Genomic DNA, 21,546 nt, shown 5'->3' on the forward strand with positions numbered 1-21,546 from the left:
GCATGCCTGAATTCCACCTGGGGCAGTATCGTGGTGTAGAGTTCCCCGGTGCGTGAAAGTGCGTCTCATCTCTTGTCTCCTATTCAAACCACCGGCCAGCCAGATGAAAAGTCAATTGCGTTCCAGCCAAACAATTTTTGGCTATCAGCATAACCCACGGTAGTGTCGACGTAGTGGTAGTATAAGACCGGACCGAGGCTTGAATCGGTGAAAACTCCCCTGCTAATGATTAGATAGTGCGACGAAATGGTATTTCCCACAAACTGGCCGAGAGAGGACAGAGAGAATTTAAAATAACTTACTGTCCACCGGGCCCGTATACCGTGCCGTGGCTCTCCAAAACAACTGTGCCCCCTCCACTGGTGCATGCGACGCCAGACTTGTCGACCTATGGAGGGGATATATACGTCAGTTCAGTGATTTGGAGGGCTCAAGAGATTGCAACTTACAAAGTTACCAGTCGCAGAAGTCGATCGGCAGACTTTGATCTTATATTCGGCTCCACTAGCAGGCCGGGAGGTATCATACCCGCAGCAAATTCCAGAAGAGTAGAACAGGTAGTAGTAGCTACCGTACTTATACATGTAAGCGCCCTCTTGAGCGTGTGTTCCGGATGAATCGTAAGCGATATTGTACGACGAAGATGCGACCTTGGTTGCTGCGGAATTCATGGGCGCTTGGTAGAGGTCGTGCCAGAAAGACCCAAAGTTCATATAATAACTGCCATCCACATTTATCAGATTCGGGTCGATGGCGTTGTAAGCCTTGGAAGATGAAGAGGAAATTCCAGTTGTGCCTTTGTCGGTCCAAGAATTCAGATTCATAGTATCGGATGTAGCAAGACCGATTGCAGAATTTTGGGATCCAAAAGTTGAGACGGCGTAGTAGACATAATAGACGCCATTAACGAGCTGGGCGTCAGGGGCCTAGAGAGGAGATTATTAACAGACCGCTCCGATTCTTGCGGTACATCGTTATCACTTACCCAGAGATCATCGTTTCCATCGAGATCAATTGATGAGCCGGCAGGTACCACGGAGCCAATCGCTGTCCAAGGGCCCTTGATAGAGGATGCACTGGCATAAGATATTTTATTTCCAGTGGAAAACCTGAAGTAAGTACCATCGGAAGATCTTTGTATCAAGGATGGGTCATGGACATTGCAAGAACCGGAGCAGCTACCAGGGTTCGCATATCCATGTACTAAGCTGACAAAAAGAGCTGCAGAGCTGGATAGTACCCTAAGCATCATTGTAATCGATGAGGTGCTAGAAGTAAATCTAGAGAATTCTCAGAGTAGTTCATGGTATGCGACCGCAAGTTATGAGTTATATTATATGCGCAACATAATGAATATGCCATTCGTGGAAAGTAGCCCATATCTAAAAAGGAGCACGGGTGGACGACCTTAACGTAAGGGTGCGTCGTTTCGGGGTTTGGAATAGAGAATTTGGGCAAATTTGCGAGCGGGGCGGAGTCTCTCAGGGAAGAAGCGGGACAGAAATGGCTGTCTGAGGATGATAAAAATCCGTGACATTGCTCCGACTGGTGGGAATTGGTTCATGTATAATGCTAGCGCCACCACGACGGGGTGCAGGACGACTAACCTTGGAACTGATTGAGGGCGCTCAGACTGCGGGGGATTTTCTTCAGTCGGCTAAAAGGCAGATAGATACAAGGAAAAGCACCAGTGAAATTCGTGGATTTCGGCTACTATTAGCCGAACTGGAGCGATTCCATCCGTAGAGATGGAAGTGTGAAATTGAAATTGGAAAGGTAAGAGTGCTCTCATAGTAAGCCAGCCATAACCCGTGTTAAAGCCTCATCCTCTGCCTGAAACACATCCAGGGGATTTGGGGCCCGTCCGGCACCAGACTGAGACATTCCCACTTCCGCTTCGTTAGCGATTTCGGATCGAGGCTCAAAACAGAACCCGCCCGCAATTTCAAAGAAGCTACTGAGATCTTCGCATCCATTTGATTCCATTTCGGGAGCTGTACCAGGAGATAATGGCCAGAAGTCTCCCGAAGAACCTTGTGGTGTGGGAATACCAGGTGTCTGATATAACCCAGACGGGATTTTGACTGATTGAGAAAACTTTGTCAACGACACTGAGTCAAACTCGAGGGGATTGCGAAAGGTAAATGGCTGTTGATTCCAAGGGGTCTCGAGCGAGCGAATGGCCGCATCAGAGGCACCTCGAGAGTGAACAGTGTGCTGGATTGCCTGTTGGGCCTGCCATGGTACAGTCAATTGAATGCGTTTGAGACTGTGGATCATTTTCTGCAACCTCCGAGAAGTTCTCGCCCGGGTCGCCGAACGTCGCACCATAGCCACTGCAGTGTAGAACTCGGGCCGACATACTTGGCTGAAACGAGCCGGCGCATGAAGAACCGCGAGGAACAAAGCCGCGAGAGCCGAAATTAAGAAGTAGTTGAAAGGCTCCGGGCGCTGGAAATAGACGTCTGAAATATGACTGTAATAGTCCAGCATATGGATCGAACTCTTTGCTGTTTCCACGGCGATAGAAGCACCAGATATGTCGTCCAAAATTCGATCGTCACTGAGAAGATTCTGTCGGTAGACAAGAATACGTAATTGGTTGGCCTGTAAAGCCAGTAGTACCTGGAGCATTCTGGTACGATCCGTATATTCGGGCCCAGCAGTTGAGCGCCAGCTAGGGTTGAAGCGTAGTTCGCATGGAATGGAATGGACCCACTGCTGGACTTGAGCATCGAGAAACGCGCAACTCTCTGAAGTCGCTTCGCGTGATCTATTCGACCAGCCCACTATAAGGCCCCATATCTTTGTACCTAGCCGAGCATAGGATATCATGCAGGTCAAGTACGGGGTGGAATGGCCAGGTTCCGGAAGATTGGTATCCATGTCAGAATCCTGAATGGAAAATGGCAAACCTGTGCCAAATGACCACTTGCGATCGAGTACATAGATACACCAGAACAGTCGACTGGCCCACATCCACTCTAAAGCACCTGGAAATACGCCACCAGTCTTTTGCCATGTCTCTTGCCGATGCAGACCCAGTTCCATGCTGCCCCGAGCCGCCATGCCTGTCAATCGCCATGCGATGACCTCGTCGTCGCGATAGGAATGAAATATTGACTGTGATGGTAGTCAGTCGACCAAATGTGCGCTCAGATGAACCTGGGATCTTTGACTTGCCAGTAATGTCAATATTAGGCACTCTTTCATATCCACCTGCGCAACTTTGAGTCGACTTGCAAAACGGTCTTCTACGCCATCAGCGAGTTGAGCTGCTCGCTCGCTCTGGCCGTGACTTTCTACCAGCAGGGCTGTGGCAAGGAGAATGTTTAACACTTGAATATCGCGGGCATGAAACCAATCCTCATCCTTTTTTGATGGTCTTCGTGCGGGTGATCTTTTGGAAGCAGAGGTTTGGGAATGATGGTACTCCACGACATAGGTACGCAGACTAGCTAAATCGACGCAGGGGTACATAATACCGACTGTGTCTTCGTAGACCTGTACAAGGCGCAATGTCTCTTCCAGCCCTAGATCATCCAATGAATTTTGGCCTCTAGAGTTCTCAGTAGTGGTCGACCCCGTTGGGCTCTGAGCGACTGAAGAACTATGGTGACTGTCCTGATTCCCCGGCAGGTTTTTTGTTTTGATATTGTCGGCATAATCGAGTGTATACAGTGAACAGTCATCTTGATGGTCCAAGCCAAACTCGGCACTTGTAGGTCCCACATAAGAAGGCGATTTTGGTGGGTTCAAGATGCGCTGTAAGCTACTCGGTCCGGCACTAGCAGTTGGTCTTGGCGAGGTGACAGAATTAGCACTTTCAACCTTATTCAAACGAGCGGAAAGAGTCCGCGTCTCCTCACGGAGAGTATCGAGTTCCCGATCGATAGCCCGAAATCGCGCATGGCTGGCCCTGAAAGAAAAAAGCAACAGTCAGTCTGAAAGGATTCTTGGTAAATAATTCACACCAATGAGAAAACTCATGAAAGATGTCATAGGATTTGTATGCTTTCCTACAAATCATCTTTGGTCTCGGGCTCTTCAGGTGGCACTATCGACCGCTGCGAAGTATAGATGCAGGTGATATTGTCGCGCGCACATCGCATGCATACAGAACCACCGCTGCATTTCAGCTTGCGCCGCTTACATTCGTTGCTTAGCCCAAGACGTTAGAAAGCCTCCAGGAACGCAAATTCGGAATGGGACTTACCAAGCTGTTTGGGTATATTTAGCTCGTTTTCGCGGGCGCAAGGAGGCCAGATCCTCATCGAGTCTGACATCCAGGGCCATCGCACATCTACTTCTTAATAAACCGCGGGGATGGTTGAATGAGCGGAAGCGAGATGAATTTAGAAGCTCGGAATGCACGGAAAGAAGGATATTAATGTGGAAGATAAGCGGAAACCTGCGGTGGAGACCGTTAAATTAGGGTCCCGTGGTTGGCATGGCCCCCTAGACTAGTACCAGGTTCCAAGGTTGGTGCCAACACTAAAACCTGAGTTATCCTCGGTATTTCGGAACTGCTCCACTCTGGAATTCAAAAGAACTACTTAATCGTTCAGCGGAGAGGACCAGCAACTCTTCTTTCATCAGGAAGAGTGTGAGAAAGAGAGAACTGATATGATTGAAAAAGAAGTATGTAGTTTGAAACCCAAAGTCATGAACATGATTAACGCCTTGTAAGATAATGCAGCCCTGGACTCGGAAGTGTCAGGTTTTTAATCCAACCTTGGAACATTTGAAAGTTCCCTGGCCCTTCCTGTCAAATTCCAATCCAAATTTATGTACAGTACAGTGGTTCTTCTCAATTTGTTCAGAGCCTGTCCTCTAGATATGAGCCCTACGGCAGCAATCCTGATCTGCCAGTCGTGAAGATACGTTCTTATTCGAGGGAACGTCGATGGAAGGATTCTCTACGAAAAAGTCCGCCGGGCGAATCATAAGCTGAAATGTTTCAACGGGCCTGCTGCCGTTAGTAAAGAGAACTCATGTGGCTGCAAGCAGGCTGGGGAGGTGATCATACATGACGGGCCAGTCTTCCACGCGAGGGTTGTGGGTGATGCCGAACGAGTTCCAAACAACAACGTCGGTGTCAGCTACAGAGTCACCTCGGCGAACGGCGTCTGCAACGCCATCAACTTCAGATTGACTTTGCAGGGTGTACCGGCCACCCGCATACAGCTCGTTGTCCTGATATTTTGTCACCCACACATGATGCTGGGCAAACTGAGCACGGCGAGCTTGAACAGATTCTGGATCGGCCAAAAGATTCTGGGTGGCGAGAGGGATGAACTTGAACCCAATGGGATTTCCACTGATGGGGTTAGTCTTGTGTGGATTGATCATCTTGATTGTCCGGTTGTATTCCGGGGCCGCATCGATCCAGGATGCTCGCTCAACGGTCTTTTTCGTGATCTGATAGAAATTGCCATTGGGGTTGGTGACCGCGTTCATTGGAACTGGATGTGACTCTTCCACCACCACCGAATTCCTCTGTCCGTCAATAGCCGGGTCTAGGCGGACACAAAAAATGTGCTGGTGATTCTGAGCGAGGACCCCTCCACTGACCACGTTACCATAGTCGCTGACCTTGCCCGCATCGATGTTGACGACATTCAAGATGCCGGTCGCCCGAGCCTCGACGATGATGTCGCCTGACTGGTTGAACTTGTAGGCGAAGATATACTCATAGTTCGCGAGTGTGATGATGAACTGCACGACAAGCTCCCTATTACGAGTGACCACAGCTCGGCCGGTCCGCCAGTTGGAGTGCTTCCAAGCGATTCCATTGTCTTGCTCGTGAAGGCAAATTGCGTTAGGCAACTTCTCGGCAGTGCCATCTGGTTGTGTAATCACGGCATCAAAGTATTTTATCACTCCAAGGCAGTCACACCCAAGGGAGAGATTGTTGGCCATGTTTCCACCACCGCCATCGCCAAAGTCAAAGGCCTGCTTTCGATGAAACGGAGGACGAGGATCGGCGTACGGTACGGTCTAGCAGAAAGCAAGTTGTGTGAGCTCGAAAAACAAAAGCTGGCACGAGGCTAGATCGGTAGATGCCGGAATAATGAGGCCGGTACCAACCAGAGATTAGAACATACCATTTCACTGATGGCCAGCCGATGCATCACGCTACGGCCATCGTACCGCAGATCATGGATCGTCGCACCTTCACGTGGGTTGAAGCCCACGCGGAACCGCCACTTCTGCCATTCGACCAGTGACTCGTTAGTGACGCGAAAAGAGGGACCCTCGGGTTGCACGACGTTCAGTGGCTTGAGGTCCGCGCGAGTTCCTTCGGTAAGCAGCTCGGGCACATATTCGGAAGGCTTGCAGTGACCAATGATAGCACGGTTGAAGGTTTGTTCTAACAACCCATCTCCCTTACCTCCTGTTGCAGGTCGGTCAACACGGATGATCTTCTGAGTGTGTGCATCCATAACAGGGATAATAGGCAGAGGGAAGGAGTAGAAGTTGGAGTCTGGGTTTCCCGATCGCTTGTCTTGGGCAAAGCATAGCCCCTGGAAAAAACGACGGTTCTCATCGGTATTATCCAGTCCTCCATAGGGCCAGGGCTCAATGACAACCTCGAATCCATCGGGTAAAGAGAACTCGGCAATGGCTTCCTGGAACATAGGTGAGCTCATACACCGATCAACAAGCACGTCAAATTCGCTCCTGCAAAGTGTTGGGATTAGCTGGCTTGAAATTGACGAGAGTAAAATGCAAATCAACACGTACAAAGTCAGGGATGCATGGTGCTGCTTTCCCACAACGGTATGTTTAATCTGCTTGAGAGCGACGAGGTCGACCACCGACTCCTGATACTCGGGGATCCGATCGGCGCCGATGACGTCGTACTGGCATAAGGCTAGGCGCGGTGGGCGTGGTGTGGTTGGGCTGAGACGACCTGCATGCTCAAGGGCAAGAAATTCCAATAATTGAGGCTTAGGGGGGTTCCTGCAGGAAAATCTCTCTGAAATCGATGAGAATGTTGTCGGGATGGGCAGCGCGGACGAGATCACGAGCCACGTTGGTTTCTTCCGGAGAGAGAATGGCAAGAGGATGGGCCACCATTGTGTGTACTAGTATGTACAAAAACGTAATATAATTAATTGTCTTTTGACTTGAAGGGAATTAGATAGGACACCTACCGCCTTTTATCATCTTTGATCTTTCTTGCTACAGAGTACCCCCAACGAATATTCCGTTCAACGGTTCCGAGCTTCCGCAAGCTCCACTCGACAGACTTCCTTGGTTCATTTTAGCCTCCATTTAGTGTGAGGCGCGAGTTTTGCCCATTTGGGCATCTCCCGGCTAACGAGGGCGTGAAATTTCATGACCCGAAATAAGAACTCAGAGGTAGAGGAGCCGGGATAGTAGATCTAGTCTGACTACCAATGAGATTTCAAACATCAGCAAACCACAATGCGACCTTAAACAAGCAGCTAGGACTTATCTTGGAATAGTACGGTTTTTTTTGGGTATCGCCACTGCTGGCCAATGGTTTCTCCCCCCGCGTTTCAAACACCAGCCACGACAGTCATTCTCATTGGTTGACACGCCGTATCTGACGGGCCGATCATATGGAATCTAGGAAGGACGGAACTTCCCCGCATTTCATGGAGGTAAATGGCATATCAGGGCTGCTTATCTTGTTATTCCATGGCCATCAAAGTAGCCCATCACAGTGGCTTGCACATTCTTTGTCCTGATAAGGTCATGATAAGCCTTCATGTAGGCTAGGTGCGGATCCATGCCCGCCATACCCCTTTGATAGAACTCTCTTCATTTCCGCCCTGTCCGAGGCTATCTCCCTCCCGGCTTATATTACGGAGTAACCATTCCATCCGGACTGTTTGGTCAATGAACAAGAGCCTGGGCAAGCGACAATCGAACTCAGCTACCTACACAGCGCTCTACATTGCGCTCTACATTCAATATGGATCCCCATTCCGATCGACATTCAGACACCAAGGGCATCGCTTCCGACCCGGAGAAGCCCATTAGCGATGAGGAGCAGTTGGCAGCACTTGGTCATGTGCAAGAGCTCCGCCGTGAGTTCTCGCTATGGTCTATCGTCTGCCTACAGATCTCATTGATGGCCACTTGGGAGGCCCTTTCATCCGTCGTCGCCACGGCCTTGACTAATGGTGGCGCCCCCTGTCTCTTTTATAATTAGTGAGAGAACCCCAAAAGCCCGAATATCTGCACCTGGTAGTTTTTCAGCATTTTTCTAAAGATATTGCTCATTATACAGCCTCATCGCCCTGGTTGGAACGGTTTTTATTGTGCTTTCCCTCGGAGAAATCGCCTCAATTTTCCCCACAGCCGGAGGTATGCCCATCGATCAATTCTCTAATTCTGTCGGACTTTCGTTGATATATAAACAGGGCAATATCATTGGGTGCACTGCCTCAGTCCACCTTCCTACCGATCAACTGCATCCTGGTTCACTGGTTGGATCTCCATCGGCGGGCAGCTCGTCCTTTCAGCTTCCGCTGCTTTCGCTGCTGGGCTCCAGCTGCAGGCACTAATCACCCTCAACCATCTCGATACATATGTGCCACTGAGATGGCAGGGCATGCTTTTCTACTGGGCAATTTTGGCATATTCCACAGCGGTGAACGTATGGGGATCTAAGATTCTACCGCATACCAATCTTATCGCAGGTAAACAAGCCGCTGCGAGATAGACCCAGGAACGAGCTAACGTGGCCATAGGAGTACTGCATGTGATTGGTTTTATTGTCATTGTTTCAGTCCTTGGCTCAATGTCGTCGAAACATACTGCAACATATGTATTCACTGAATTTTCCAATAGCAGCGGTTGGACAAATGATGGGGCCTCCTGGCTAGTTGGTTTGTTGAGCACAGTATACCCATTTCTCGGGTATGAATCCTACTACCTAGTACTATCTCACTAGATTCCAATAAGTGACTGACAGCCATTATCTCTGCAGGTACGATGCAGCTTGTCACCTTAGTGAAGAACTTCCTAAACCATCTCGAAACGTCCCCTTGGCTATGATCGGCAGCGTTGCGATCAACGGTCTCATCGGCCTGGTATACACCATCGTCCTACTTTTTGCTCTGGGGGATCTCGACAATCTTCTGCAATCAAAAATTGGCTTTCCCTTCATGCAGCTCTTCCTAAACGTCACGGGATCTCCAGCCGGGGCATCGATACTTGCTCTGTGCATTAGCTTGGTCGCGCTGGCCGCAAACGCAGCCGGTGTGACCTCAACGAGCCGCACAGCGTGGGCCTTTGCTCGCGACAACGGTTTGCCAGGATCGAAATTCCTGTCAGTTGTCAATCCGAGTTTGAAGGTTCCGGTCCGGATGGTGCTACTCGTCTCCTTTTTGCAGATGCTACTAGGACTGATCTACCTGGGGAGCTCCACTGCATTCAACGCCGTGTTATCCATGGCAATCCTGGGAATGTATGCTTCCTACTTTTCGCCAATCCTCTTTATGCTGCTCTATGGTCGCCGCTCCTCTAGCCCCATAATACGAGGACTTGGATCGGGCCCTTTCAATCTTGGGAAAGGATGGGGCCCAGTCGTCAATATTGCCGCCGTCCTGTGGCTTGTTCTTGCAATGGTTTTTAGCACGTTCCCCACGGTTGAACCAGTCACGCCAGTCAACATGAACTACTGCGTGGTTGTCACAATGGGATGGATGGTAATTGGAGCGGTGTACTACTATCTGCTCGGTGGCAAGAGGCACTTCACTGGGCCCATAGTGGAAATAGTCGAGGGAATGTAATACCACCAAGTAGTCAACGGCAGTCAGAAATTAACGGAACGAAGCCCCGATGATCCATACCATTTCCAGTTAGTTGGTATTCTCAGAGAAAACCGTAGAAATCAGGCAAGGGAAAATAAAGCGGCAAAGCCTATTGGGATGGACTGTCTCCGAAACTTTACGCCAAGAGTTGGAGGGGTCGAAAGCGGGTCGTGATGAGGGGCATCTACACGAGGGGGGGAATGGAGTGAGAAATCGAGAAAAAAAAATCATACAAAGATCGTGCGAACCTTAACAATCTCCTGATTTCAGCTCTTGCTAATTTTGGGCGGAAATAAGCAGGTTACAAACATGACGACTACCAGTATTATCCATGTTCCCCATCTAGGGGGCATTGAGGTGGCCTATCAAATGCCCGAGGTCTATGATTCGAACAAGCCAACACTTGTACTAGTCAACGCTTTCACCACAACCTCCGAGCTTTATCGAGCTCAGTTCAGTGACTCGCGATTGACCGATCAGATGAATCTAGTTGCAATCGAGCTACTGGGCCATGGACAAACTCGTACTGCTCGTGAGCAGTGGACATACTGGGATACTGCGGAGATGAACTTGCAGGTCTTGGATGCATTGAAGATTGATCGGGCATTTGTCCTGGGAACTAGCCAAGGTGGATGGGTCACTGTTCAAATGGCTTTACTGAGACCGGAAAAGGTATTTTTCCAATGCCGCTTGCTTTGGTCCGCCACTAAGAATATTTAGATCGCTGGGGTTATCCCTCTGGGAACCTCAATGGATAGCGAATCCGATCGAAGTCGTAAATTGCAATGTTGGGATGGTCCGGCGGTTGTTTCCAGCTTTGTGACACAGTGGGCGGCCAGCAAAGGTAGTTCCAACTTCGAGCCAGACGACAACTACTGTAACGCATTGATTAATATTGGCTTCAACGAATGCACGGATGAAATTCGCAATTTCTGGCAGTCCACGCTTAAATCCACTTATCGTGGAGAGGAGGGCCGACGACGGATTCGCATGGCCGCAATAAACTTAGCTGAGCGTGGGGGACTTCACCTGAGACTTTCAGACATCAAATGCCCCGTGAGATGGCTACATGTACGTTCCTCGCCAGTTAGCTGACCGAAAGCAACTACTAAGTCAATTGCCAGGGAACCAAAGATGCCGTATATTCGATGGCCAATGCGACAGAGGAGATTGAGATGTTCGTCAACTCGCCGGACGCACAGTTGGTGCCAGTGGAGGGAGGTGCCCATTTTTTGAACTGCTCTCATCCGGTTGAGGTGAATCAGGCCATTCTGGAGTTCGTGGGCAAATATAAGTAATCATCGGTGGGCAAACGTACTCCACAATAATCAAACTGGATATGATCAGAAACCGCCTTCGGGGATTGATAAAGCTCTAGCTCTTTGTTGTCAAAGTTCTTTTCAAAGGTTCCATACGATGTTTTCTTTTCTTTTCCTTTATTATCTTCTTAGTCCCGTGGGGAGATTCAAATATGTTTAACAACATTTAAGATTCTTAGCCCAGAACTCAGGAAATTCAAGTTAGCTTCAAGTTCCAATGTTTCAAGGTTCAAATTCAAGTTTGATAATACACCTACGGGTATCTAGTAGACAATAGTAGTATTATTCAACGACCCTTGGCAAATATCCCCAAGTTTCCAATCAGGACAGGGTATCCATGGATCACGAGGACACTGATGAACACATCGAAATTGCACAGGGTATCCACATGTGATGAATGCAAAAAAATACTCTACCTAGCAAACCTCCAGGTCACGAGGCCAGAGTTTCAAGGCGCGACTTGTTTTGCTGTTTCGGGGCAAGATAAGACCGGAAGATAGCGACCGCAGGTCGCCTCGAGGGTGTAAATGATAGACACGCCAAGAGTGGAGCTGCTACCTCCAGCTATTGCAACACGCGACACCGAAGACGAATGTGATCATAAGGTTGTGAGGGTATAGCTGAGTGGATGACTCGTGAGTGTCTGATGCAGGGTGACCTTAAGGGTCAACGGGTTACAAGTTTTCAAGGTTGCGAATACGAGAATGTCCAATCAAGTTGTCATGGCGTCATAGGAAAATGATATCGAGATGTTTCCAAGGTTTAAGGCTGGTATTGATTCCAGTCCCTGGAATGCGTGGGCTACATTGACTTGGGTTGGTTGAGAGTGTGTGGTAGCAAGATTGAGACTTGAGAAATGGCGGAGAGAGAAACAGCACAGGGACGCGGGCACTGAGAGTCATGTGACCCATAAGAGCCTGGCATTTTTACGTACTCGAATCATGGGGAAATGAACATTAACTTATTATGAAACATAAGATGATGGCAGCTTTATTCATTGCTGGAGATCTGCATGCTTTTGACATTTATGCATACTGCCACTTGGGCAGTGGTTACTAACATCGATGGTGCTTGAAAGCTTCAACCTTGCAAGTTTCGGGTATGATCTATAAATTATTGCACGAACTCCCAATCTTCGAAAGTTGTCTTAATTTATCAGTAAGATAGTACTACGAAGGAAATGGTACTCGAGTCTACTAGTAGAGCGTATGTAGACTGTTCGATTTAAAGAGGAGAGTTACTTTGTAACGTTCCTTGTATTATCTGAACTTGAAAACTCTGCATTAGCATGAGGTCCAAACTTGAATAAATAGTGAAGACCAATAATTCCTGTTAGCCTGTTTCGACCAGATCAATACCAATGAGGGATTGTCATTTCGGTGTTATGGTTCTCCAGGCTGATAGTCGTAAGACACTCAACAGTTGTTACAGCGCACCATTCAGATAAGCTTATTCCTCTTGATGCATGTCTAGAGTGCATAGACGTGATCCTCTAACATTGCCGTGATCTTCGAAAATAACAGAAAGCTTTCGATATTAACGTGATTGACCTTGATGGTGATTGGCGGCGGGGAAGTTTGGTCAAATATCCTTGAATTTCCAGCAATCGATTCTGTTAAGATATCAAGTTGCAGATGCGGAGAAGACAAGGCATACTACTTCTTGATGCGAAAGGGCAAGTCGTTAAAATGGGCGACCATGTTTCTCGAAAAGAAGAGAAAAGGTGAAAATGCGGGAGCAGAGAACAAAGCCCGCTAGCATATCGACTTCCGCACAGTGCATGGTTCCGTTAGCTGCTTCGGCGGCCGTACGGCTCGAAGGGGAATGTACCAGCTACTATAGCCATTACAATATATAGCGCTGCACATATAAAGATTGGAACCGGGGTTGTGGTCTGGGGTAGTAAGAGTCAGCACCTAGATATCATATTATGGCACAAATAGAAGAATCAAGGGTAGGAAAATGAATGACTCACATCAGCGGCTTGTCCGACAACCGCACTTACTATACCCATGATGCGATTGAGACCAATAGCAACCCCGTTGCCGGTCCCTCTATGACCGGAAGGAAAAACCTAACGAACGGTTAGATTTGGGGTTCGGCTGGAAGTATTTGGTTTTTCAAAAAAACCTTGAAGGTGAGCTCGTTGACCAACCTCTGGTGTGTACGCATAAAGTGTACCGTAATATATGTTCAAACAGAACGATATAGCACATGTAAAGCCGAGATTCTGGCTAGCTGTGCGTACTTGGGTGTAGCAGAAGAAAAATACCATGGTAATAATGGCGCCGATTATCATTGTTCCACGGCGACCCCAAAACCAACGCGAGCGGCACATGAGACCCGCTAGGATAGGACCGAAAATACCACAAGTGTTGTTGATAGCATAATTACGCCAGGTGATATAGTCACTAGCTTGGCCAAAGCTTGCACCACGAGATGCGAGATATGTTGGCAAGAACACATTGTACAGCGGATACGCAAGACCAATGAGAAGCCAGGAGAACCAAACGAGTGTGGTGGAGAAGGCCATCTTTCGGGTTGCAAAGAGTCCCTGTAAATGGTAAATCACTTCCTTAAAAGAAATGAGCCGTTTTGTCATTCCCGTCGCGGTGGTCTCATGGCGATGAGATGCGCCACAGGCTGCCAGGCGCTCTATGTTAATGCTGCACGGACGATTATACCGTTTCGCGAGACCCTGAAGCACTTGAACGGCCTCTGCATCCTTTCCTTCCGCGATGAGAAATTTTGGTGTTTCCTGCAGCCGAACGATGGTGATCCGGAGAACGGAAAGAACAAAGACAAAGGCCCCTGATGTGTACCAGACATACCGCCAGCCCTGGTTATTCTCTCTTGTACAGGTGGCTGCGTCGGAACACGAGTAGTTTGGAAGGAAAGCCCAGGCAAAAAGCCCCGCGATCAATTGACCGAGACCTGAAAAAATTAAGATGATTAGCAATCTCACGTTACAGACTGGGTGAGAGGAAGGCTCGATTGTTTCCTACCCCACCAGGCCGCCATGAGTGTCAAAAGCCATTGATTCTTGCTGGGAAGATATTCAAGGAAGACTGTCGTATCCAGCACAAGGTTACCCCCTGCACCGAATGCACTCAGGGAAATAAACAGCCCTAGTGTAATCCACGATGGGGCAGCCCCAGCCACTACCGTGAAAATGGAGGAAACGAAAAGCGACACGTTGAATGCAAAGCGGCGACCGATGATATCAGCTGAGAATCCCCAAAAGATGGCACCAGCCAGCATACCAACGTAAACCGCAATTGTCAGACCCGTCGCATAGCCGGGCTGGAACTCTAGTCTGGCCTGGGCCGAGATAATAGACTGGATAAGGAGGATGAGCGAGTCGACGGCATACCCGAAGCCATTCAAACAGAACAGTTTCCAGTGATGACGCGTAAATCCAATTTCATCAATGGCCTAAGAAGAATGATGAATGGTTCGTACTTCATTCCGCTGACACAACAAAGCATTCAAAGGAGGCACCTACATCGTTGACAATCACCATCTTCGCTGCAAGCATTTGATCAACTTCACCTCCCAACAGGTCATTCTCCCCGTGGTCGATCGAACGATCCCCGATGGAGGGGGTATTAGGACGCTTAGAGGTGGCTTTTTCTTTGTCCATGACCTCTGCGAGGCCACCAGCGGAGCTTTCCAAATCCATCATGAGAAAAATGAGATGGTTTGGATCGGTAGTGTTATGTTACTAATCATGTGCTTTGTCTGACGATGCGTTCAAAGACGGGAGGCGACACCTGGCAGAGAGATGAGGGGCGAAGTGATCCGACAGCGAGCGACAAAAATTATTCTGACCAACTTAACCGAATTTGCGCGATGTCCCTTCCCCTTGGACTGCCCGCTTGAGCTTTTTGGGCCTTTTCTCTCGTCCGTGACATCGTGAGATTGCGGTGATCCAATCAGTGCAGAGACGACAGAGACGTGCGACTTATCTAGCATGCCGTGGCTAACTAAATATGGTAAGAATCGACAGTGTGGGGAACCGAGAGCGGGTGGGGCTCTTGTTTGAGCGTGACCTAGTTCTCGGAGACATTCCAAGGTTCGAGCGTTGTGGAGATAATGTTGGGTGGTCTGATCATATTCACGATTTCTGGCAAATTCAGGTGAAGGCTGGATAAATGGTTGTAGATGCTGAGATGCCCGAGGGTTCAGGCTCCCAGGGGCTAAGTCAGCCGTGCCCACCATGCATGTGTAGATGGCTTCAGTCTTAGCTTCTTCTATGCCACACATTCAGTGATATAGTTAGAAAATATAGTTAGAAAAATAGGCTACTCATGCGTTCATAAGTGGGTATCGAGGTCCCAAGTTTTATTAATTTTGATTAGATCAAAGGTATCTCTAGGTTTCCGAGAAGTTGTTGAGATAATCCAAATTTAATCCTTACCTAGGGCTATTGTGTTCTGTAAAACATAATGTTTACCATTAGAAGACGAAGTTAAGGATGAGAGTACGACATTTCTTTTCATTTGAGACTGGTCCGAATCGCTAAACTTGAACTAAGTCACCCAGTTCAGTGTACTGAGTTTGACCAGGCTTATGATAGCAGTAGGTACAAGATTGAAGTATTGCGACTTTCTCTGATATCATTAGAATGGTCACATCATTCTTTTCCGCACAAGAAATGACAGCCCTCACCTAGCAGCTTGCGCCTTGAAGCGCAGGAATACAAGACTCTGTAAGGACGATCGCTCCAAGTTGGGTTCCATCGGCGTTGTGGACGTATTGCTGGGAGGACCGGGTACCTCCATAGGCACAGAATCCGCTCATGGAAGCGAAGGCTGCTCGGAATGCATTCGTACAAGTAAGTTGGCCAGCGAACTTGGCATCATCACAACTGAAATCATCGCTCTTTGCGAAGGCAGCAGATCCAGCAGACGCCTTTCCTGTGATGAAGGCTTTCGCGCAGCTATTAAGTTGTCAGCTGGATCAATTCCGCGGAGTCCCGTAAGGTTGTTCAGAACGGCGACCGTGTGATATAGTCATACATAACCGTCTTCAACTAGCTTATCGAAAATGCCGTCGAAAGCATCATCCTCGAAGATTGGAGCTAGACTGGAGCAGCCATCACCACATCCCTCTGTTTTCACGACGTCTTGAAGTTGAGCCCAGTCGGCAATCACAGAGATTGGCAGAAACGCGACTAGAAGAGATGTAGCAAATGTAGAGGAACGCATGTTGAAAAGTAATAGACAATTGGGGGCAAGTCCTCAGGGAGGGATTGTTGAGAGATCGATTCTAGAGAAAGGGATTCCAACTTATACTGACGCGAATGTCTTGCTACTTATACCATTTCAAGCAGAGGAATGATTATCAAACGGAGATAAAACACCTGAAGATCTTTGGATCCACACTCGGTTTTCTCGGCTTCCTCTCCGGGGCTTGTTTTTTTCACTCCTTTGGGACGAGGTCAGGAATAAGGGTCGATACCTAGTATGAAGACGCGAACATACTAGCTAGGTAGGTAGAAGATCCAGCCGGTTTCCGGAACTTGAACGACTGGATATTTAGCGCCGGGCCATTTTGCTGTCACTGGAGTCGGAGTATGTGGCTAAATGAAGTTTCACCTTTTAACCCAAATAGTTAATCAGATGTAGATCTGGCTGAAGTTTGCCCAGGCAGTGACTGTGCCTCCAGGCAGAGTCGGTTCCAAAGGTTGTAGTCCACTTGATAAGGGCTGAACAGCGTGTATGATGATGTTTGGCCCCCATCGCCAAGGGCTACAGTCAGTAGCCAAGAATTTAATACCAAATATCGAGAAAGAAACCTTAGAAATCTCGGGAACATTTTCTTGGAACCTTGGAATGCATCGAGCTTCGTCTACTCCATCAAATACCAAAGTCTATAAAACCTGGTTATAACAAAGCCCCGTTTCCCTAGGTACCGGACGTGAGCTACCACCTCGCACCAGCTCCTCATTATGGACAGCAGATAAAGCATATTCAGCGAAGATAAACTTGGCATTTTCGGAACACAGACGGCGATTTAAAGCTACCACTCTAAATGTACTTTATGAACAAGCCCCGCGAATTACCCCTCCGCTAAGCAGCACTGGCTGAGCGTTGTGTTAAGTGAGATGTCGGCTTTTGAAGGTATTCCGAGAGCCTTCCAGGTTCGTTTATAAACATGCTGAAAACAAATAGACGGGTGAGGTAGCACTGCAAAGACCCCGGTTCAGGTCCCCTGCATGGGCTGGCCCTGCATTTGTTTCGGAGCACCTGTTGTTTTAAGATTCGAGGATCCTTTCTTCGGTCGGCAGTGGTGACCAAGAGCAGCTGGTAGGAGGGTGCAGAGCTTAAGGGACCAAGAGAACCCTAAACCCCTGCTCGCCAGGGCTATTGCCGCTCAGTATATTGCACCAGTCTGCAGTGCTGGCAACGCTAGCTTATTGTTTCTAGCATTCACTTCATTTTTAATTCAGTGTTAGCAGATTATTGCACTTACCACATCGACAATCGTAATACATTGCGAAGCCTGAACGGAAATCGCGAGGGAACAAGGCACTCCGACCTCGGGAGTCATCGGAGTTCCTGAAGATCACGTGGAGGATAAGCTTGAGTTGTCAGCAGCCAGAAATTGACAATTGCCGTCTTTCGCACGAGATGCGGTGAAATTAAACTCCAGAACTGAGTCCATCGGGATAATGCCTTGGGTCTAGGAACAACTTGAAGTGGAACGATTGGTGTATGTTGTGGAGGGGGCCGAGAAAACATAACCACCTGAGTTTACCTAATGTACCCAGGTAATGACTAGAGAGCAGTCGCTTCATAAGGATACGAGACCCGAGCGATGATGACTAAATTTGGATGATCATCAAGGAATGCTTGGATGAATTGAATTTCTCTTCGTTATGGACTAGCTTCATACAGTTTACTATGGTTTCGCTTCCTTTTGGCAAGAATTAGGATCCTTCGAGAAATCTCAGCGCTTTGCTCGAGCTGCGTCATCAGCTAAATCGACCTTGGCATCGGAGAGTGAGACGCTAACAAGCATCCCCCGCTTCACTAAGTACAAGTCGCGCAGAAAGGCTTCCAGTTATGCCCGGTAGGTATGAGAGATCGGCGCACTGACTGTATAAGGGCCTATGGAGAGCCAGTCTTATTCCTAGTTTAGATTCAACACTAGTAGGACACTGTACAGAGCTTAGGTTCCCGGAACTGTTGAACCGGGAATTCCCACTGGGGGCTACCCCAATGGAAGCACTTCTAGAATTGCCAAGGACGACCTATGTAATGTAACTGATGAGATGTCACCTCACTTCGAAGTGGTGTTGAGTCTTTTAGAATACCGATGGCTTTTCTTGCTCTCGAAACCGGGTAGTGTCCCGACTCAATGCAAATATATGCGGTATCTTGAATTTGTGATGCTTCTGAAAAGATTAAGCTACGTCACAGTCTCATCATACTACATAATTATTGACGCACAGGCTTTGTATACGGCAGCGCACTTGTCTACCCAGTACGGAGTATAATAGTACTGGCAGATGCATAATGTATAACATATTTCTAAGACTTCGGGAGTTACAATAAGACTTAACCCTACAACCTTTGCATGGCTTACCCTATTCTTTGGGCTTGCCACAGTTCACAGTACCCATGACAACACTTGCAAGCCCTCTGGAGTTGTGGCAGTCTACGGTTGTGGAAGGATCCATGGCCCAGATGATTATGCCAACAGTCAGAGTCCTGCTATAACTCCTAAAAGGTTTGCTCAAGTATGTGATAAGCAAGTTCCAGAGGACCCTGGCAGTTGGCACAGTGGTACATGTTGGTTCTATCATCCGGGCGCAAAGGATGTTTTCAACGAGGATGCAGGTGCCATCGAAACCCGGAAGGATTAGTATAAGCTTAAAGCCGCCTATGACTAGAGCTTGGCAGATAATGATGGTCTGCAGAAAGGCTGGGATGAGTGTGAATTAGACAAGGCTACTGGCCAGCCACCTGGTGGTGACAATGACACTGGTCTATCTAGCTCCGCAGCTACCCCTATTCCTGCTGGCTCTAATAAATGTAAGTGGTGTAGGTATAACTGGCCGATTGAACCCGATGGGAGGAGGGTGGTCATTTTCATACTAATATGGAAATGCCAGAGAAACAATATCTATTCCAGATTCCGTATTACAATATGTGGCCAGGCCGTTGTTATCAATTCTGCCACCGCCGTTCTGACTCCAGTAGATAACATTCTGGGCAGCTAACACATCTCAAGAAGATTTGTTAAGCCCATCTAGTGCCGCTAATACAGCGTTTACCCCAAAAAGGGCGATACTTGCAATTATGTCCGGCCATTGCATATTGATTAATATAAATCAAATTCGAATCGAGAAAAGGACGAGGTAACGAGTTCAGTAGACCACTAGAACGAAATTATTCGAGATAGGAGATGGACTGAGGATCAAAGCCCCAAAGAGTTTCCCGAGCGGCCCTTCAAAGATATGGTGGAAATAGTGGTAGAAAAGCAGAAATACCTGTAGCGTATATCTTAAGGTGATAGATAAGTCAGTTTTCGGTTCCATCTGAAGCATTAAGTCATGCGTGCCCAGGTGGATGATCTTTCTCCTTTTATCAACTAGGCTGCGGACTCTGTATGACAGACACCACACCACCGTAGTATCAAATATCATTCCTTGAATACCACCATACAGGGTTACAACCTACAATATCTCTTGGTAAATATTATTAAACCCTCTCTGTTCAAGTGATGCATCTCTTTGGCGAGCGTCAAAAGTCTTGAAGTAGACCGAAAGCGTTCAATTACTGCTGAAGTATATTGAGAGTCCCAGAAGTTTATCTGATCTTTCTATTTCGCAATGTATACCCCATTTGGTTTGAACATCATTACAAGCTCTTTTTTATTGGGTAAGCCCCAGGTGCGCTTACCAACCATTTCAGCGTGCGATAAATGCGTCAATGAAGAATGTATGTACTGTAAGTAGTTTTACCATGATTTAGAACCATTTCCAGAAGCTGGATAGGTCGCTCTATTATCAGTCGACATATTAATATATTCTTATTCTCACAAAGGATGAATTAGGAGGTAGGAGTATCGATAAGATGATTGGACTTCAAGTTGTATCTTAAAGATTCGGGAGTGGCGATCGCCATCACTCGACTACATTCAACTGCAACAATTGATTCATTCTGTAGCCCAATTCGTTCTAATCCGTTAAGCTCCAGATTTGTAAAACGCCAATGTAAGCGCCGCTCATCTGAGTAAAAGAAGACAAGAAAATGCCGGTAAACGAAAACACGAGTTATTTACTAAACGATTTCAGTAGAAAGTGGACCAAAAGGTTTTAGCAATTTGGTGAAGTAACTTTCAAATATAAAATCAGTAATGAGCCATCACAGAGTATGTAATCTTCTTGCTGGTACCCCAATACCCAAGCTTCTCCATTTGCCCGGTTGTCACATGACTCTTGCTCCACCATCTCCGACAGCATTCACATGCAGGACCCCCGGACCTCGTTTTAGATATAATGGCTCGATCCGCCTTCTATTGTTCTAGTGCTAGAGCCCATTTACCATATACTATCCATGAAACTGATTGGCTCCAGCTGTCAATCGAATCTCGGGGGCTCACATCAAACAAACAGCCACCATCATCATACATAATGTGTCAAGTGCTGTTCCCCTAGGTTTACCACCCAAGGCCTACACGGAGCATTAATATCCAGATGACCAAGTGAAGGCAGGGTGTATGCGAAATATCTAAATCAAACTAGATCTACAGCCGGCCTTCATGTGGAGTGGATATTTGGCTCTGCTATTGTCTCCCGTGGAGTAAATTTCCAGTTGCACCTAGGTACTAAATTTCATCTTCTAAAAGTTTTCCCCTCTAGCCGAAATATCTTTCTTGTTAGGCTTGAGAGCTGGTGATCATCATCTCATAGCATAATACTGTAGTATTCGGCATTCCAGCTGACTCTTTGCTCCAAGGACATGGCATGAAATAGGCGGCTTACTCCACAGAGGCTTTTTCGGGCTACGATAAAAAAGCAAGAGAACAACAAACAGATCAAGTTCCAGAGGAGGCAATATTCGCTAATACGACTTAACCTGAGGAGGCCTCAATGTTTGATGGAACGGTTCTATCCGAAGGTGTCTAGCTGGGGTTACATGTGATGTACAATAATGATTTACATAGAGATCTTCAATGAATCAAATACGACCTAACCGGTTGTTTCATCCAAATTATAGGGAGCCAGAGCGGCAAATTAGACTGAGATTGTGCCTTACTACTTTTTTCAATCGGGGTGGTGGAATACAGGAAGAACCTCTTATAGATCATGAATTCATATTTATTATACAATATAACCCGGTCATGGTCTTTTATAATTAGCAAAAGAATTAAGGTAGTGAAAATTCAACAGTGAGACACATAGTGACTTTTGGACCGTC

The 21,546-nt window shown here is 47.5% G+C and overlaps 6 protein-coding genes across 6 annotated transcripts; 1 reads left to right on the forward strand and 5 right to left on the reverse strand.

Annotated features, from left to right (window-relative positions):
• Positions 1-83: 83 nt before the first annotated feature.
• Positions 84-1,252, reverse strand: abnA (putative extracellular endo-1,5-alpha-L-arabinase; the record flags this gene model as incomplete). The annotated part of the gene is made up of 4 exons (XM_057097921.1): positions 84-219; positions 303-388; positions 450-926; positions 986-1,252. The coding sequence occupies 4 exons, from the start codon at positions 1,250-1,252 to the stop codon at positions 84-86; spliced, it is 966 nt and encodes a 321-aa protein (XP_056966414.1).
• Positions 1,253-1,788: 536 nt separating this feature from the next.
• On the reverse strand, positions 1,789-4,030 carry N7533_001272 (transcription factor domain-containing protein; the record flags this gene model as incomplete). The annotated part of the gene is made up of 3 exons (XM_057097922.1): positions 1,789-3,123; positions 3,220-3,919; positions 3,975-4,030. The coding sequence occupies 3 exons, from the start codon at positions 4,028-4,030 to the stop codon at positions 1,789-1,791; spliced, it is 2,091 nt and encodes a 696-aa protein (XP_056966415.1).
• An 803-nt stretch (positions 4,031-4,833) lies between these two features.
• N7533_001273 (putative copper amine oxidase) lies at positions 4,834-7,091 on the reverse strand (the record flags this gene model as incomplete). The annotated part of the gene is made up of 4 exons (XM_057097923.1): positions 4,834-4,969; positions 5,030-6,000; positions 6,108-6,684; positions 6,748-7,091. Coding segments are annotated over 4 exons (2,028 nt in total), but the record flags the coding sequence as incomplete, so codon positions are not given.
• An 857-nt stretch (positions 7,092-7,948) lies between these two features.
• N7533_001274 (uncharacterized protein) lies at positions 7,949-11,092 on the forward strand (the record flags this gene model as incomplete). The annotated part of the gene is made up of 8 exons (XM_057097924.1): positions 7,949-8,187; positions 8,267-8,343; positions 8,400-8,678; positions 8,730-8,898; positions 8,969-9,769; positions 10,118-10,466; positions 10,515-10,865; positions 10,919-11,092. The coding sequence occupies 8 exons, from the start codon at positions 7,949-7,951 to the stop codon at positions 11,090-11,092; spliced, it is 2,439 nt and encodes an 812-aa protein (XP_056966417.1).
• Positions 11,093-12,902: 1,810 nt separating this feature from the next.
• On the reverse strand, positions 12,903-14,795 carry N7533_001275 (MFS transporter; the record flags this gene model as incomplete). Its single annotated transcript, XM_057097925.1, has 5 exons — positions 12,903-13,007; positions 13,089-13,187; positions 13,269-14,047; positions 14,119-14,548; positions 14,619-14,795. The coding sequence occupies 5 exons, from the start codon at positions 14,793-14,795 to the stop codon at positions 12,903-12,905; spliced, it is 1,590 nt and encodes a 529-aa protein (XP_056966418.1).
• Positions 14,796-15,784: 989 nt separating this feature from the next.
• N7533_001276 (uncharacterized protein) lies at positions 15,785-16,323 on the reverse strand (the record flags this gene model as incomplete). Its single annotated transcript, XM_057097926.1, has 2 exons — positions 15,785-16,027; positions 16,135-16,323. The coding sequence occupies 2 exons, from the start codon at positions 16,321-16,323 to the stop codon at positions 15,785-15,787; spliced, it is 432 nt and encodes a 143-aa protein (XP_056966419.1).
• Between the last annotated feature and the right edge of the window lie 5,223 nt (positions 16,324-21,546).

This window comes from Penicillium manginii, assembly GCF_028828005.1.
Source record: "Penicillium manginii strain IBT 31320 chromosome Unknown utg000001l:1.0-3466041.0:1.0-3467806.0, whole genome shotgun sequence".
In the NCBI taxonomy this organism is placed as follows: Eukaryota; Fungi; Ascomycota; class Eurotiomycetes; order Eurotiales; family Aspergillaceae; genus Penicillium; species Penicillium manginii.